Raw genomic sequence first — 19,762 nt, forward strand, 5'->3', positions numbered from 1 at the left:
TCATAGTTTTCCCGGTTTGCTTCTAAAATAGAAGGTATCTATAAATTAACTTTTTATGTTTTTTTCAGGGGCCAATTTTGTTAATTTTCTCAGTGGCTTATTTCTTTTTCTTTCCCTCTTTTTCTTTTTTTGTATTTCTTCTGCTGCTGTTTTTCTTTCTTTCTGTTAGATTTAAGGTTACAATTAGTCAAAGTCTTATTTTTGATGGAAATCAAGAATTTTTATGTGATTTTTAGAATTAATGTGTATATATTATTTTAAATTTATATAGGTTTTTAGAATCAAATCTGCTAGAATAATTTTTTTTCTGGATATAAAATTTACTATTTTATTAAAGAGGACTATAGTTTCCAGAAATTGATTGTTTCAAAAATATTTTTTGATTATACATATATATGAGAATATTTTTGGACACTTTCTATACTTTTTAAATGACGTGAATGTAAATACTCTACATTCTAATTTAGATTACAGGATGTTTAGTTTTTAAAGTTTTTCATGTCTTTTTTTTTTTTTAAGATTTTATTTGAGAGAGAGAGAGCAAGAGTAGTGTAGGGAGGGACTGAGGGAGAGGAAGACGACTCCCAACTGAACAGGGAACCCAACGAGGCTCTTGATCTCAGGACCCTGGGATCGTGACCTGAGCCTGAGGCAGATGCTTAACTACCTGAGCCACCCAGGCATACTTCCTGTCTTTATTTTAAAGTATTTTAAAAATGCAGAAGACCATATCTATATATGTGTACACACACACACACATAATGTATATTACATACTTTTTTGTATATCATATTGTTTTATATAATTTCATAATATTACTTAGTACATTATTTATATTTGTTACATGTAGGTTTTTACAAATAGGTTTTACAAATAGGTTTCTGAAGTTATACATGCCAGAGTTTGTTTTTAGATGGCATTTTTATATATCTTTACTTTTCCAACCCAACGGATAATTTGGGATGAAAGCTTAAAGGACTTTAGAGTCGAAAGAACCCATTCAAATATTTAAGGTATTAATTAGATAATATAATAATAATTCCCCATAATTGGAATTCATGTGTTCTTATCCTTATTCTCACACTGGGTCTAAACATCTTAATGTGAAATGATCACGTGAAGCCACATGCAGGACAAAATTTGTGGGCACTGTATCCCCAACCAGCCATTTTGGGCAGCAGAAATGTTGCACTTTCTTATACAGGAAGGAGAACATTTCCTCATGAGTTTGAGTACAGCACTATATGATCAAGCTCTTAAAGTCATTTATAGCATTTCCTATTTGATGCTTTAAGCCACATGCAGAATCCCTGTTTTACCAGCCTATGTACCCATCATCAACACTCGGAGAAGTAGAAAATGAGCCACTTTTGAATACTACAGTTAGGAGGAGTGGTGATGGCACATCACATATAGTAGTGACAGCATTAATCGAAAAGATCATTAAATCAAAAAAGTTATAGTTCCACGTCAATGACTTTAAGGAACTAAAAAATATATCAGTTAATAGCAGCAGCTAGACTCCCTGGAAAGCATTATTCTATTCTGGATTAAAAAAAGGCAAAACAATCTTATGTTAATTATATATTCAAGGAGACAAATGAATATTTTATAGTAGGATGGTAAGCAAATAGGACACGAGGCTGATGCAGAGGCCCTAATGACATAAAGGTTAAAAAAGCTATAAATGGCATGAAGATGTAAAAACCAAGAGTTTAATCTGAGAACCTCATGATTCTGTTGGTTTTATTCATGTAAAAGCTCTTGTACATAGAAGATTGCTCATAAATCTTAAATCCACATAAACTGATATTATGAAAATAAATGGCTCCAGCTTTGTGCAAAGATAAGGGAATACCATATTTGCTGATATATAGCAAAGTGCACAAGCTGTTCAAAGGACACTTTTTTTTTTCAGGAGTTTATTAGCTAATAGAAAAATGACTGTGTGTTCAAATGTTGTTCACTGTAGATTTGTTGAAGGAGAGTTATTCACTTGAGAAAATAGCTTACTTACCTGACATTTTGGAGCACCTGAATGAACTTAATTGAAAACGGCAAAACCCGTGCAAAAAATATTACACACAGTCAGAGTTTATGGATTTGAAGCAAAAATTCAACGCTGGAAAGAGGATTAAAATGATTCATTTGTGATATTTAGGTGGTGTTATATTTTTAAACCATAGAGAAAAATTATTAAGACTATTAGAGCAATACCTGTGTATTCTTGAAGTCAAGTTATATCATTACTTTTAAATACTTAATATGACAACATTTGAAAAGCTTTTGCATTTCCACAAGGAATGTTGATGTTATATTTGTCAGTGCAAGAAAAGGAAGGACCGTGAAATTTAATAAATCCTCATGGTTCATGCCAAGAAAGAACTTTCTGCCAGTTGGAGAAAAAGTGATGAATTCTTTGCTATCATTTGCTACAGCCAACTTTTGGGAGTAAAGCTTTCATTGATAGTAATTATCAAGAATTTGATATCCAAATCATAAGACTTGTTATAAAAAAGGTATCTCACAAAAACAAGTTCACATTTCGAGCATTAAAGAATTTTAAAGGATTTTGGAAGTTTATGTATGTTTAATAGTCCATATGTGTAACTAAATTTCTGTATTTCATTTTTCTTCTTATAATTATATGCCATAAAGAACATGTAATGACTTTTTCCACCAAGGTCCAAATGGACATTCCCATGCTACCTCTAGAAGATCCCACTATATAGGTACAGACAGGGTTGGTACACCCTGAAATGGCTACTAAAGGTTTCAGGAAGAGTCGTTCCCCGGATTGAAACTCAGGAAGGGCCTGGGGTAGCAAAAGAATATCTAAGCAGGTTTTTCATATCTGTAAGTAAACTTGCCACATGGTAACCATTCTCCATTGGAATCTGTTAAGTAAAAGCACAGCGAAATCCCTACTGTTGAGACAGCTCCTCCCTACCTTCTGCACTCACATTTAGATGTCCGGTTCATTAATTAATATTGCTCTTTATCTGTGGAAGGAGAACGTCTCTTGGCACTGTGAAACTATTTCTGTTGTCCCAACATGCTTCAAAAGTAACAATTAATGTGGGGAAAAAAAACAATAATAAGGTGAAGACATATTTAGGCACAAAAATATTTTGCAGTGTTCTCTTACAATTGTATTCTACTTGAGCAAAAATTATAAGTCACAGGTGAGTATTTTGCACATTTTCATTCGTATGGTTTATGCAGCGCTATTAAGTAGTAATGCATTTAATATATAAGATCTGTGGTTTCCTGTTAATATTTTATAAAGATATTATGGCTTTATGGTTAAAATTAATTTGAGGTATAGCTTTAAGAGTCAAAAAGTACTTTAAAATAATTATTTCCCTGATGTTTAATTTTGTATTAACCATGTTAACAAAGTTTTATGTAGGCTAGAACACAGTAACTACATATTAAATAGGAAAACTATGCAATAGCTCTAATAATAAATTTCTTGTTTAATATTGTAATGTTTTCAGCCTCAGATATTTAATTGTGTATAGAGTTGTTTTAAAATTGAATAATCCAATGGATCAAGCCTGTTTTTTTAGTTTTCTAAGGAAATTTATTTCCTTCTCCTGTGTTACAAAATTCTGGAGTTTCTACTTTGAGTTAGGGGAGTATTTAAGTATTTAATGTTTTAATGTAAGGGAGATTATTCTGTTGGAAAAATATTTCAAGTTCCTTGATTATTTTTAAAATAACAGAATTTCTGCTTTATTACACATGTCTAATAGGAAATTATGACTTTTGTGGAACACCAACTCAGCATCTTCATGCCTGAGGTATTTATGTCAAGTTATTGATTTAGTTATATTATATAGCTCCAAGTAGTATCCATTGGAGGCAATTCACTGGAACTCGTGTTTATGAGAGACTGAGGATATTGACAGTTTTCCCTCTCAAATATCTAATAATATAGTAGGTTAGATCATCACCAGCAAGGAGGTTTTCCCTATTATTAACATCTTGCATTAGGGTGGCACGTTTGTTGCAACCAATAACGATATGTTATGAATAACTAAAATCCATAGTTTATATTAGGACTCACTCTGCTGTGCGTTCCCCACGTTTTGACAGATGCAGAATGCCACATATCCACCATTAAACTATCACATAGAATAGTTTCACTGCTTAAGAATGCATTTTAATTCAACATAAATTTATCATCTTTTCTTAAAAAGCCATATATTTAAAAATGATTAAACCGTTTCATGTTTTGGAAGATGAAAGTTGAAAATTTTGTGCATTATGTTACTCAAAGTTCCTTACCTACCATTTATTAGGAAAATGTTTTAATAACAGGAACGCCTTGGTTCCAGTGAACTATGTATTCTAACAATAGTAGCATGTCTATGATTGTTGCCTGCCTTCTTTTCCTCATCTTGAAATTTAAATATTAAATCTAATTTTAATAATCAAGCCATGTCCCTTGGATGTCTCTTTCTTCCTTACAAATGGCTTCTACCTACTCTCTCTTTTATTTTTAGCCAGCTTTTTTATACATGAATTTTTTATAGTCCTCCTGAAAACTCCTTTGAAATGTTATAAGTAAATTTAATTTATAAATTAAATTAGTGATTTAACTAATTCTATAACATAGCCATTTCCCACTATTTTTTTCATTAATATCTATGTTTCTGTAAAAAAAAAAATCGTCTTGAATAAGTTTCAGTTGTTCTTTCAAGAAGAGAATTTTGTCAAATTTGAGAAAATATTCTTAGTTGCATCTAAGTCGTAAGTGAAACAAGATAATAGGCAATAAACACCAACCAGTGGTTAATAATTGGAATCTACACATTATCCATTGTGTTAGACCACAAACAAGGTGGTTTAAACAACAGAAATGATTTTCTCGCAGCTCTGAAGGTCTAAGTTCAAGACCAAGATGACAGCACATTGGACTTCTCTCAAGGCCTGTCTTTGCTTACTGATGGCTTCCTTCTTGCTGTGTCCTCACATGGTCTTTCCTCTGTGTTCGTGCATGTCTGTGTCCAGATTTCCTCACCTTGATGAGGACACTAGTCTTATTGGATGAGGGCCGACTCATATGAGCTTTGTAAATCTTAATTACTGCTTTAAAGACCAGTATATCCAGGGGCGCCTGGGTGGCTCAGTGGGTTAAGCCACTGCCTTTGGCTCAGGTCATGATCTCAGGGTGCTGGGATCGAGTCCCGCATCGGGCTCTCTGCTCAGCAGGTAGCCTGCTTCCCTCTCTCTCTTTCTCTCTGCCTGCCTCTCTGTCTACTTGTGATCTCTCTCTGTCAAATAAATAAATAAAATCTTAAAAATAAATAAATAAAGACCAGATGTTCAATTACAGTCATAGTCAAAGGTACTGGGAGTCTGTGCTCCAACATAGGAATTTTGAAGAACACAGTTCAGCTTGGAACACCCATTGAAACTAGTAAGCCTCTTAATTTGTGTGACTTGAAAATAGTGAAATGTGGTTTTCACAGACGAAGCATGTCACCATGAACCAGGCACTCTACATGCATTAACTCACAACCACAGGATGAAGTCAGGACTAGGCTTTCACCGAGGAGGATTTTTTTCAGTTGGCAATGGACTTTTTTTCAGTCAAGGTGTTGACTCTAATGGTTGAATGTACAAAGGAAATTACGTAATGAAAAACACTTCTTTAAACCTGAATACTCCCCCAAAGTGTTGCTTATTTTAGCATTTGAGCAAATGCGGATTAACATTTGTTTAAAAAACCCAGAAGAATTTAATAATAGATATGTTAAACCAATTCATAGTAGTCATAGGTGAGGAGCAGGGGTGATTGAAAACTTAACTGACTTTAAGGAATTGACCTTTATGCAATTTCCTTCAGAGAGTTTCCCCAGTGTCAGACTCCCTGAGGTCAACCACTTCTCATTCATAGGATGTTCCATGATCCTTTACAGGAAAGACACGGTTTGGGGTTTTTTGTTTTTTTTTTTCCTTCTTTGCAAATGCATTTTTCTTTAAAGGCCTTCTTTCCCTTCCCTGCATCATTCTGACACCTGAATTCGAATAGGTAACTGAGTACCAAATTAACAGAATCCACAGGCACTGGAATACTAACCATGAATTTCCCTTTCTTCCCTCCGCCCACCTGCACCTCCCCTGCAGAGGCCCAGCTACTCCCCTTTATGGGACATGTAGGGTACACCCCAACTTAAAGACTTCTTTATAATAATGCTCTTTACTCTGGTACTTTTGGAGATCTAAATGTGGCATTATTCTCTTCACGAGCTTTTATCGAACTTCTTTGTCTTTTCTGTTTACTAAAGGTTTAGGTTTCAATAACTTAGGAGCCATGAGTTCAGTTGGATTATTTTTTGCTTTGGTAGGAGAATCTCTAAAGTCAGGCAGCCATGGGCATGGAATTTTCTTTCCATGGCATGGCTCTCTGAATTTTTTTTCCCCATTTCTAGAACAGAAATAATGATTTCCACTTCAGGAGGTTATTGCTAAGTCTTACGTAGATAAGCTAATCTTCGGTATCTTGTTCAATGCCTGGCATGCAACAAATATTAATTCATTATCTTTCACTCTCAAAAGCCTAATACAAAGTCAGTGACTTAAAGATCCTGGGTTTTTTGATGTGATTGCTGAACACAAAAAATTGCCATAGCAGGCTGGACATACTTCTGTGTTTCCTGCCTATTTTCAAGTTTTTTAGAAGTTGTAAGGTATCACCTGTACAACTGGTCTGTGAAAATTTAATGAGCATTTATACTGTCTCTGTCACTGCGAGGTGTTCTAGGAAGCAGAAGAACCAAGACTCACTGTCAGGAAGCCAAAATAAGTTTACAGTCCACTTAGAGAAGATCTAGTCACGCGAAACCATTAATTAGTAGACATTAGTTCTTATAATCATTATTCTAATAAAAATAAGTGCTTCTGTGGACAGGAAATGTAAAAACAAATAAGAGTTAAAGTTAGATTAGATTAAAATTAAAAATGTGAAGCCTTCGCAAATGAGGCATTGGCTGCTATCTTCTAAAGATCGTCTAGGTGGACTGTTTGCCCAAATGACGGCCTGGCTGTGGAGCTGTGGAGCTGTGGCATGGAGAATGGGGGTGGAGGGACTTTCCAGAGAAGGTGGTGAGCATGGGATATGGGCTGCAGGGAGATGGGAGAATGACCGAGAAATCTGATTGGGTAGAATATGTTTTAGAAGATGACGTACAAAAAACCCAAAGAGACCAAGTGACCAAAAGTGGAAAGAACATTGTATACCAGATGAAAAAAGATGTAATATATTGTGAATAGTAACTGAGAAGGAGAACTGATTGAGCAACAAATGCTTAGTCTAGGAGAAGATGCTCAGAGAGCTGGAACAGGGAGAAAACCTCTAGGAGGCCAATGCAACGATCTAGGTGAGAATTGATGAGGCCCATTCTAGTATATGTGCTGCCGAAGCGAGCACTGATGAGGCCCATTCTAGAGTGGTGAAAAGGGACAAAAATGTGCAGAAGGTCTGATCTAGGTTCTGTGTATTTAAGTTCACAAATACCGTTTTTTTCTTTGATATAAAAAGGTGTTTTTATACAGAAAGATGATAAAAGTCTTTTGCTTTCTCAGCAGGGTTCCCCAAAATCGATTTTACTTTTCATTTTGTCTTTAATAAAAGATTAGCAGTAGATGGCATTGTTCTGTAAAAAAGATTTCGCATTTTTCACTTTTTAATCACATGGCAAGTAAGATGGGGTAAATAAGTATCTTTTGGGATACTTCTACTCCAAAGACAAATATTTTGATATAACATAATATATTGTGAGATATAACTTGTATTTTTGTTTTTAGATGTTTGAAAAATGAAGAATGATCTATTTCCCACATAGATCATATTCAGTAGTTGAAGTATTTTATTACTGTTATCAAGGATCTTACAGTTACTAAGGGAAATAAGCACACTTGTTATTTGGCTGTGATCTTGTGCACATCACAGTGAATTTATATTAATGTAAACAAAAGAACTCATCAATTCATATGTGGAGTGGGAGTTTGAAAAAATTTACTTAGAAACTTGAAAAATGCAAAAACTGGTATATGATTCTATTTTGTAATGTGTACCTATTAATTGCTTTCCAAAATGTATCCTGTGTAACTGTGGTTAGGGCATAACACCACATATTTATAGAAATTTAAAAAAATTGGTTTTTCTTTGATTCCTTTTTGCTATGCCGAGAGAAATTTTCCTCATAAAGAATGATTAAGGGTTTCAAAGGAAATCATCTTCTTTAGAGAATATTTTTATTATTTTATAGTTTTACTCTGGCTTGAATGTGTTTAGTCCTACATTTATAAGCATGTGGTTTAACGTTCGTGTTGTTACCCAATGGGACATAAGCTGATTGACATTGCTTTTAAGAAAGCATTAATTTTTTTTCAATTTTAAGTCATTACATGTAAGATAAAGATAAGATACTGAAATCTTTTTGATTTTCTATTCTTAAGACATAGATATTTTTAGTTAAACTTTATTTTGAGATAAATCTTTATTTTTATTTATCTGAAAATTTACAAATTGTTACTCCTTCATAGAACTATTATAAGCACTATGAGGACTAGAAATTGCAAATTATTCCCCTTTTAATTACTACTACAGTCTTGTAATTCTAGAGTGTAGTGGGCATTAATAGAAGTTATTGCTTTCTTCTTTGAGAATTTATTCAAAAAGTATAAATTAAGACTATGTGCCAGAAAATATGGAACGTATTCAAGATAGCTAAGAGAATTGTCCCTGACGTTCATCTCACCATGAATGTCAGGAATGGCTATAAAACTGTGGCAGTAGGGTTCAGATGGCTACATGAGGAAGAGAACAAAGGATAGTTCCACCTTCAGTGACTCGAGCTAGGACTGGAAGGATGAGTGGGAGTTTCTAAGGGAGCAGCAGGTAATCTCAGGGAGAGGCATGGCAGAAAAAGCAGGTGTAGCCAAGGGCTACAGCGGAACGTGAAGGGATGGGGAAGGCTTTGGAACTAAGGAGATTCTGGGAACAACTCAGAACCATAATCTGGTATTCTCTAGTATAAGAATCTCTTTAATAATGTAAAACTAAAATTTTTGTGTTTTATGCCTACTGTGTTTATCCTTTAACCTAAGTGGGATTCAGACTTAGATGTTTCTGCATTTATATTATCACCAGACTTGTACGTTTGTTTTCTCTTACAGTGAAGTTCAGCAACTGCAATGGGAAACGGAAAGTCCAGTATGAAAGCAGTGAGCCAGCAGATTTTAAGGTGGATGAAGACGGCATGGTGTACGCCGTGAGAAGCTTTCCCCTCTCCTCTGAGCATGCCAAGTTCCTGATATATGCCCAAGATAAAGAGACTCAGGAAAAGTGGCAAGTAGCAGTAAAATTGAGCCTCAAGCCTACCTTCCCTGAGGATTCAGTGAAGGTAGAGTATCCAAACATGGCTTTGGAGTTACCTTAAAAAATTAGATTCATACAGTTGGGACTAAATAGATGCTTTGCTTTATGTCACATTGGCCAGTATTTGAATTTTTATCAACTTCAGCCACTTCAAATAGTATTTTGTTGTTGTTGTTATTTTAATCTTACAAGATACTTAGACTAGATGGATATGTAAGCTATCTGAAATTGTGTTTGAAATGGCTGTTTATACTTCGAGATTTATAACTTAATTTAAATTAGGAGTTGTTTGTTTAAAATTTCTTAGAAGCTTTACAAGCTGTTAAATGTAACCCTCAAATAAACAATTCTTTGCAAGCTGTCACAAGTCAAGTCTATTAAATGGGAAGTACAGATATACTGTAGCATTTCTAGTGTAGAGTATTGGGTTTTTTTCTTGTCCCTTAATAATCAAATTGGGGAGTATGAATTATTTATATAACTGACATAACTTTAAGGAATGATATACTCCCTCTGGTGGAAGCTGCTATGAACCAGGATGAAAGAAATAGATACACTTCCCACAAAGTACAGTTTGATTAAATTCAGCAAACATTTACTGAGCACTTATTTCGTATAAATCACTATATTAGGAATTTTTAATAAGATGCAATAATTTCTTCAGTAAAGTTATGATAACACTGTTAGTTTCTGAATATTCTAGTTCATGTTAATTTGAAACAAATACAAGGAGGCACCACAATCATTTATTTTTGAAGTCTGTAATTTCATGAAGTATAACTATTACATTTTGTAGATTATTGTACTGTGGGAGGTAAGAATACACACATTCGCTTTGGCTATTTAGTGGTAAGTGTAACCTACAGACCCATAATCAAATATGAATAAGTGTATTAGTGGAAAAGATATCATTTTTCTCTTGCCCAATGTTAGACTTTTATCATGTAAAATGTAATTTATTAATCTATTAACTGTTAAGGGAAATCCTGTCATCTGGGGAATACAGAGTGAGAAACTGGTAACTAATTGACTGAAAAGATGCTTTTGTTGATGATTCGCTGTGTTCCAGCAAACTAGCTTGGATATTTGCACTGAAGCAGCAAGGGCTAATGGCTAAAATGTCTACAGATATAAGGAGAAACAGAAGAAAATGTTGACATCCAGCAGAGATTAATACCCATTGTGCAAAGTGGGTCATCTACAGCATCCATCATGGCTGACATAGGTTTAGAATAATTACAGCATTAATTCTGTGGGATTTAATAGGGTCATAAATATTTGAGACATGCCTTAGCAGTATGTATTAAACTTCTCTTGGAATTCAAATTATATTTTAGCACATCAAGATCTAAATTTAATGTACAGTAGCACATTACCTGAACTGTGGTTTAAACTAATGAGAGATATATAAAAGGATACCATTAAATTTTGCTCAGTATTAACTCCTATCTAAGATGGTTTATAGAAACTACTAATAGTTTACGCAGCTGTGCCACATAATAAATTGTTTGGAATTCAATTCTTCAATGATCAGTGTAACCCCCAAAATTTACGGTGTTTCCTATTATTTTAATAGGGGGATGAGGACAGGGCCTCCAGGCATACTTTCTTGTCCATAACAGTGAACCCTGTTCTGTCAGGTATGCATTGATACTGCTATCTTTCAGAAAATGTTTTTCCTAGTACTCAGCAATGTCTTGTATTTTAATGCAAAGGAATCACAAGAAATTGAAGAAATAGTATTCCCAAGACAAGTGAGTAAGCACAATGGCCACCTACAAAGGCAGAAGAGAGACTGGGTTATCCCTCCAATCAACTTGCCAGAAAACTCCAGGGGACCTTTTCCTCAAGAGCTTGTCAGGGTAGGCTGGCACAATTTTTATTATCTCCATGGCATGCGTCAAGTGTATGTTAGAAATGCTTTTGTCTCTGGTATCACAAGACAGACTTTACCACATATATTAAAAATATATTTTTTGATATAGGTGAAATGTCTATAGTGTTGTGCAGAGCCTCTTTTTTTTTTTAATTATTATCTCAGATTATATATAGGTAGAGCTTTCTGTGGGTCCCATCCACCACAGACAATGAAGTTTGTTGAGCGTGTGCATATGTACCTCCCACATACATCCACAACCAGACCATACCCTTTCTCACAAACACACACACACACACACACACACACCCTTCCTTCACTTCCCCATCTGACAGCTGTGCTCTCCATGATGATCTTTGCCCTCTACAGATAGCTTTTGAGCCAAAGAAGAAATAAAGGGGCAATCATTGCTGAGAATGCCAGCACCAGGTGCATTTGAGAGTTTTTTAAAAGAAAAAAGGAAGTGACCTCTGCTACCATTAACAGAATCCCTGGGGTTGTGCAAAACCATAGGCTTTTATAAATCTGAGAAGTAATTTTTTTTCAGTTACTCCAAATGTATGCCATCATATGTGGAGAAAAAAAAATCACAGATATGTGTACATATTTGGTAAAATTAGCGATCCATTGTTTCATTGCAAAAGGAAAAAGGACAAAGTTATTCTGTATTTATTTATTTGAATCTAGATGTTTGTGTACACGATTAATTTAGCATTCCAAAACGTACTTACTGAAAGTTGTAGTCTTTATAAGTCATTTTTATATTGCATATTTTATTTTAATGCACATTATAATTCAATTTAACAATGAACAACATGGCCCCCAAATAAAGGCTTTTTTTTCCCCCCTACTTTAATGGACAATGAGTAAAAAGAGAATTTTGCCTTACAAGAAAACTAATAAACCAGATTCTGTTACTGGGTGAAGTGTACTTACCTAATACATAAAGATCTATTATTATCACCTGCAAAAGTATTGCCAATTGGCCCTCTCCTTGAGCTGTTCTTCTTCTTTCTTTTCTGTAGCCTTTTCCTATGATTTCTCACCTATAAACTGATTTTTCTGGGGAATTGTTATATTTGGGGGGAAAGGCAGTGAGCCTAGAGTGGATGTAATTTTTGAGAGCAAAAAATAAATGTATTATAAAATGATTTCTTATGTGTTTTGTTATTAATAAAGAATTTGGAGTAATAGATACCACCTTAAAATGACATGGAGAGCTTTGGTTGCAGTGAGTAATGTCAGTAAGACACAGGTGCAGAAATCTGACTTCTGAGCTCAACCATAATATTAGAATTCCCATGTAAGTTTGTTTCACACAATGGCCTAGGCAGTTATTTCTTCTCCTAACTGAATCAAAAAGGTAAACAAGTTTTATTTCAATTCAGTTGGATACCTGTTCCTGTGTTAAATATTCTAACCTACAATTTCCGTGGATAGAATTTGATGCAGTTTAAAAACTGACACTCCTTAATTTTGACTTTTTGGCCCTGCTCCTAGTGATTGCTCTTTTAGACATCAGTGTTGGTCCGAGTCTTTCTGGTGATAGGTGACATCTCTTTTTGAAGCTTATGACAGAGAAACAGGACTGATTTTCTGGGAAGAGATGCTGTAAGTTTGTAACTGAAAAAGGGCATGAGGTGTGGCCTGTTCTGTTTCTGATAATGAGCTCACTTAGTCTCTCATTTAATATGATTGTCTTCTTGATCCTCAGATCAGGTCGGACAGAGATAAAAACCTTTCACTACGGTATAGTGTAACTGGGCCCGGAGCTGATCAGCCTCCGACTGGTATCTTCATTATCAACCCCATCTCAGGTCAGCTGTCCGTGACCAAGCCTCTGGATCGTGAGCTGATAGCCCGGTTTCATGTAAGATTTCAGCCCGCTGATAATCTGTTGTATTAATACCCTTCTAACTGTGTAGTTTAACATTCGCTTCTTATATGGGTCTTAGAGCTTTGATACTCACAGGTTTAATACCAAAAATAAGCTTTTCAATTTGTTGTAATGATTTCATGGTTTTTATAGAATTGATGAGCGTTTAGGTAAAAAACAAAACCAAACAAAACAAAAACAGTGCCAAAGAAGAAAGTGAGATTGCCTAAAATCTCCTCACCCTTTACATGTTGGTGTGGCTAAGGATTTAGAGGAACAAATAAACATGAAGGAAGTCAAAGAGTCAAAGATTATTGCCTGTGAATTATAGAGATCACAACACTTTTAATGACTGCATAGTATTCCATAAAATGTGTCGGCTATTATTTTAATGATAACTTCTTACAATTTCAGTAGACATCTATGTTTGTCATCTTTACCTATTCTTCATGGTCTGATTGTTACCATGAAATAGTCTCAGCAAATGGATATTTTATTTGTTGGCTGTATTCCTTCCAGAAAGGTCTGCCATTTAGATGCTCCCAACCAGAAATTGAGATTTCCCTTTCTCTCATAACCCGACCAACACATGGTTTCATCAATCTGCCAATCTGAGCAATCTCTTCTTAGATATATTCTTAGATATATTGTCTTATTATATTTCTTATGTTCATTTTTACACTCTTTATTTTTCTGTTTTATTCATTTTCTTATTGAGTTATCACTTTTGTATATAATTATTATGTTCATATTTTTAAAAATATGTATATATTTGAAACTGATTTTTCCAATTTAAAAATATTAATTGAAGTGAGTGTTTTAAAACTCAAGAATTGCCTAATATTAATCAAATTCCAGGAGGCATTTTTCTTTTCTTTTTTTCTTAGCCAGGCTTACACATTTCCTGGAACAAGATTTCAACAATTTTTTCATGAGTTTAATATAGAAACCTAAGTTGGTCTTTATTACTCCTCCAATTTCTGCATGAATAACTAAAATTTGCAATGAAATTATCATTTTTTAGACAGAATATATGCACATTATAAAAACTTCCAAATAATGCAGTACTAATGAGAAAGTAAAATGATTTGTAATGTCAGTACATAAAACCAACCTGTTTTTTTCTTTTTTTTTAAACAATTTGGTGATAGGCTGTAAGATGTTTTTCTTTGCATAGATTCATAAATGTATTCTTTGAAATTGGCATCATTCTCTGAAACCAGCTTTTGTCACTTTTGCAATCAAAAGATTTAGCATCTTTCCGTGTCAGTAAATAGTTATTTATTTATAGCATCATTTTTGATTGCTTCAAATGATTTTGTTGAATGAATGTAATATAATTTTAACTAATTACTTATGGGTAGATATTTGGGTAATTTGTTTTTTTTTATTTTACTTTGCAACTATAAATAATGTGGCAATGAACTTTTTTTCTGTACATTTGCCCATTATATCCTTGGGATAAATTTCTAAAATTGGAATTATTTTAATAAATATAGTGAAGTTATTCTCTGGAATGGTTGTATTATGTTGCATTGCCTGCCCACTGTATAGGAGATATATTTTCTCCATTCTATTATCTATTCTAGGCATTATTTACTTACCAAATTATCATTGGCAAAGAAATTATCTCAATGCTTTAAGTTGCCTAATCTGAATATCTAATCAAAGTGAATTCCCTATTCCTGTTCTCTGTTGAATTTTGATTTTTTAGAGGGGAGGGGAGGGGAGGGGAAAAGGGAGAGAGAAAATCCCAAGCAGGTTCCATGTCCAGTGTCGAGCCCAACACAGGGCTCAGTCTCACAAACCTGAGATCATGACCTGAACTTAAATCAAGAGTGGGATGCTTAACCAACTGAGCCACCCAGGAGCCCCTCTCTGTTGAATTTTCTTTGGGAATTGTTTACCCTTTATACTTACTATTAAGAACCTCTTATCTATTTGTGATGTTAATGTTTAGTTTGTCATATATTTTCCTCTTTTGTTGTTTGTTTTTCAACTTTGTTAATAATATCTACCCTGCTATAGTTCTTGCACTGTAAAATTAATTGTTTTTCAAGTTTATCATAAAGTCTAGTTTTAGAGATTGTTCTAATCTCCCCAATTTTATCTGTTGTACTTATTTATTTATTTTGGCGTCTATATTTTTAACATCCGTGAAGTGTATTTTACTAAAAGGAGAGCAGTATCTAGATGTACTTTGTTTTGCTTTATAGATAGCCAGTTGCTTCATGTAATTAATTAGTATTCCCAGTAGTTTATCACTGATACTTAGTCATTCAAAACTTTTTTTGTGTTTGTTTTTAGACTCTTACACTGGACAGTAACATATTTGTTGAATTTTTGCACTTATAAAAACTTCTTAAGTTATTGAAGTTTTGAAAATTGTTAAAATATTGATATTGTGGTAGAGCAAGACTCCTATAGATCTAAATAGATGAATAAGCATAGGAGAAATTTTAAAATGTTTTTAAAGGGTGCTTGGCTGGCTCAGTGGGTAGAGCATGTGACTCTTGATCCCATGGTTGTGAGTTCAAGCCCCATATTGGATATAGAGCTTAAACAAGTAAAATGAGAGTTGTTCTTAAAAAGGGATGGTGGTGCCTGGCTAGCTCAGCCTTTAGAGCATCTGACTATTGATTGGGGGGTTATGAGTTTGAGCCTCACAGTAGATGTAAAAATAAAGAAAATTTTTTTAAACTCTTGAGTACTACTTGAGTACTACTCAACGTTCCCTTCTTCCAAAGGACTTGATTGTTTCATCAACCATTTCATCAACCAGCTTTTTTTTTTAATCCTTCAGGAACACTTAATGCTAGTGCTTTTTATATTGTTCTAAACTATAAAGAAAGAAGTAAAACTTCCGAACCTTTCATAAAGACAAATTGTCATTAATACAGAAACTTTATAAAAATAGTGCATGATAGACCAGTCTCTAATTAGACGTGTCTCGGATTTATGAATATAAAGAATATCAATATAAAAATTCTAGATAATTCTTCCTGTATGAAGTCTCATTATCTGAACTCCTGTGGTTAAAATGAGAAATAACTATTTTCAGGTCAGTTTCGGGGTAAACTCTTGCGCTGCAGAGTCTTACCGCCAGGACAGAAGAGAACAACACTCATAAAAAAATAGAATCAATTATAGAATTGCAAGGATGTTTCAGTGTAAAGATCTATTAATATGTGATATAGTAAATAAGTGGAGAAAAAGGATTATTTTAGAGCTGTTGAAAAGGCAATAATAAAAATTTGCATTGTCTCATGTTAGATAACCTCTAAATTTTTTTTTAAAAAGAGGATATATTGATGCTTCTTTAACTTGATGAACCATGCCCAACAGAATCCAACAGCTAGCATCATACTTAACAGAAAAACCACAGAAGCATCCCATTAAAAAAAAGCAATTCAACGGAACACTACACAGCTACTGAAAAAAATGTAATGGATCTCTGTGCGCTGGATTAAAAGATTTTGAGGGTATTCTACCAAGAGTAGTGGAGTGACTATTTATTTAAAAAGAAAAAAAAAAAAGATAAAATTCTTCGAATACCATAAAACTCAAGCTTGGGAGAGGAACAATTATCTTACATACTCACACACTTTTAATGTTTATGAGTGACTTTTACAATTTAAAAGACCCCACCTAGTGTCAAAATTCCCTATGCACACTTAATTCTAAGTTCTCCTCTGTTCTTATATCTCTACGACTACTCTGTGCCCAGTACATTTTTAATTACCCTGACTCGTATATACAGATTTAGCAAAAGGACTTGGGAACTGGACAGAACTGGCTTTGGATATGGGCTCTGTCAAGAGACAGAGCAAAGTTACTTGGATTTTCTAAAGCTCAGTTTCTTTTTTTTTTTTTTAAAGGTTTTATTTATTTATTAACTCAGAAAGAGAGATCACAAGTAGGCAGAGAGGCAGGCAGAGATAGAAGGGAAACTAGGCTCCTTGCTAAGCAGAGAGCCCGATGCGGGGCTTGATCCCAGGACCCTGAGATCGTGACCTGAGCCAAAGGCAGAGGCTTAACCCACTGAGCCACCCAGGTGCCCCCTAAAGCTCAGTTTCTTCACCTTTCAAGCCCCTATCATTTCTGCCTCTTTCTTTTGTATATGGATCAAACCAGTTAAAATCCATAAACCTGAGCAGAATGCCTAGCAAATACTAATTGTTGGCTCTTACTGCTATATCTATCCTAATCACATGAAGTTTGGCAAACTTAATTTTTTTTTAAAGGTTTTATTTATTTTGGTGGGATGGGGTGCAGAGGGGGAGAGAGAGAATCTGAAGTAGACTCCATGCCCGGGGGGAGGGTCTGACACGGGGCTTGATCCCAGGACCCTGTGATCATGACCTGAGCCAAAGTCAAGAGACAGACACTTAACAGACTGAGCCACCCAGGTGCCCCTGGCTAACTTAAATTTTGATGGGGAGAGTAGCTTTTTCTTCAGTTTCTCTGTTCGCCCTCGTTATTTTCATAGCATGGTGATTGTATATTTTACCTTCTCATGTGAGACATACATTAGTAAATAGTTCTGTTTTCTAATTATTTTTGCAGTTGAGGGCACATGCAGTGGATATTAATGGAAATCAAGTGGAGAACCCTATTGACATTGTCATCAATGTTATTGATATGAACGATAACAGACCAGAGTTCTTACACCAGGTTTGGAATGGGACAGTTCCTGAGGGGTCAAAGCCTGGTGAGTTTAAACATAATAATTTAAAGATTCAAGAAATGTCATGTAAGTCAGCACTGGTTATAAACAAGAGAAGAAATCTTGTGAACCTTTCTGTGTTATTTCCTTTCTTGCGAAATGATTTTAGGAAAAAAAGAAGATAACAGGAAAAAAAATTGATAGAAGAGACAAAGCAAAAAAAATCACTTCCCACTTTTTAAAATACATACACTATAGTCTCTGATTCTATATTATAGGATCTGTGGGATCCTTTCATTCTACTGTCGTTGATAAACTCAGTGCGGCAAAAAAAAAAAAAAAAAAAAAAAAGTGAGCTCCAGAAGACCAGAGCTTTCTGTTCATAAACTGCAGATTTTATCATATTAGTCGGAGCAGCAAGTAAAACTCAGTTGGAGAGTCTGAAAGGTACTTGGTATTCCTGGGCTAGATAGTGAGGTAAAGCCAAAAACAGAGAGGGGGCTTGGAGGGGGCTGTGGTTACACTGGATATTTACTTTGGGATAATTCTAATGTCTTCTGCCAGCCCACACTTTTAGACCAGTGGCATGGAAAGTGTCCTAGTCTAGAAACAGGAGTTGCCAAAGCCTTTCATCATCGTGCAGGGATCTTTGACGACAATTTTAGACTCCTGTCCTGAAAACACTGTAGACTTCAGAAGACCAAGGCTATGAAGGCCAATTTGGTTTGAAAAACTAGTGGATAAGAAAAACAGTGGGTAGAGAGATGGGAAAAGATCGTGTTTCACCAGCCTCCCTGAGCTGATTTGGTGTTTAGAGAGATTTAATTAGCTACGTGATTATTATTTTTATTTTGCATTTAAAAGAGCCTCACCATTTAAAATAGTACTATGTATTACCTTTGTCACCTATGCCAGTTTATGCCCGTAGCTCCTTTATGATTACACAGTTTATAGATAGAACCACACATGCCTTAGATGGCACTGTTTCTTGCTCCAAATGTACCTGTCTGTATCCTCAGAAAGGAAGTTCAGGTAGGGGGAAGGGGAGCTGGAGAGGGAAGTTCAGCTATCTTTGGCTCCTCCTGAGTCACATTCCAGAGTAGCTTTCTTTGGGATTTTAAAATACAATAAAATCAAACAATATTAAAACATATACATACGAAAACACAATACCTATATACATATTCTAAATATAAGGGAAGATAAAGATTTTTTTATGTGGGGTAATTATTTTTTGTTGTTTTTTAAAATCATTTCTTTCATTTGTTCTTCTGTTGTTTCTAACTTTATTAAGAGCACTCCTTCATGAAGATTGTCAAAAATGAACCATTAAAGGTAGATGTATTATGCATTTGATCATGAATTTCCACCAAAGCATCCTTTAAATAAAAGACTCAATGTTCATAAGAACTAAAGACATTTCATGCATGTATTTCCAGTAACCACTTTGTAAGGATCTTGAATTAAACAGCATTGTAATCAGTATTTTGGATCAATGTCCCGGAAAATACTTTTTTTGTTTTAACCATTCATTTGTTCATGCAGCAAATGTTTATAGAGTCTGTGCTGCATGCTAGTCACTCTGTTCTGTTGCTCTGGGCACAGCAGTGACACCCTAGTTCCTAACTCTAATCCTAAACCCGAACCCTAAACCCAAACCCTAACCCTTCCCTACTGGAGCTTACATTCTAGTAGGGGAGAAAAATAGAAGCCAAGGAAGCAAGCACATATGCAATGAAGTTAAAAAATAATAATAATAAGGGTGTAGAATGGGCACATAGTCAAAAGTGTCTCACTCAAGGGACAAGCTCTGGAAAGAGATTTGAATAACGTGATCAACCCTTCGTGAATTCTGGGGCAAAACTGTAGCACAGAGAGGTTCTAACATAGAACTGAGCTCAGAGCACTCATGAGGAAGGTGGGTTAGAGATGGAAAATTTTATATGCTAG

General features: G+C 34.7%; 1 protein-coding gene across 1 annotated transcript in view; it reads left to right on the forward strand.

Moving 5' to 3' along the window:
* The window catches only part of CDH2 (cadherin 2), a 212,181-nt gene that overhangs the window by 140,596 nt on the left and 51,823 nt on the right, over positions 1-19,762 (forward strand). Inside the window, exons 3-6 of the mRNA XM_044243233.1 lie at positions 9,193-9,419; positions 11,110-11,256; positions 12,985-13,140; positions 17,713-17,857. Of these exons, the coding sequence (XP_044099168.1) occupies positions 9,193-9,419; positions 11,110-11,256; positions 12,985-13,140; positions 17,713-17,857 (675 nt within the window). The remainder of the gene's footprint in view (positions 1-9,192; positions 9,420-11,109; positions 11,257-12,984; positions 13,141-17,712; positions 17,858-19,762) is intronic.

The sequence above is a fragment of the Neovison vison genome, chromosome 3, assembly GCF_020171115.1.
Source record: "Neovison vison isolate M4711 chromosome 3, ASM_NN_V1, whole genome shotgun sequence".
NCBI lineage: Eukaryota > Metazoa > Chordata > Mammalia > Carnivora > Mustelidae > Neogale > Neogale vison.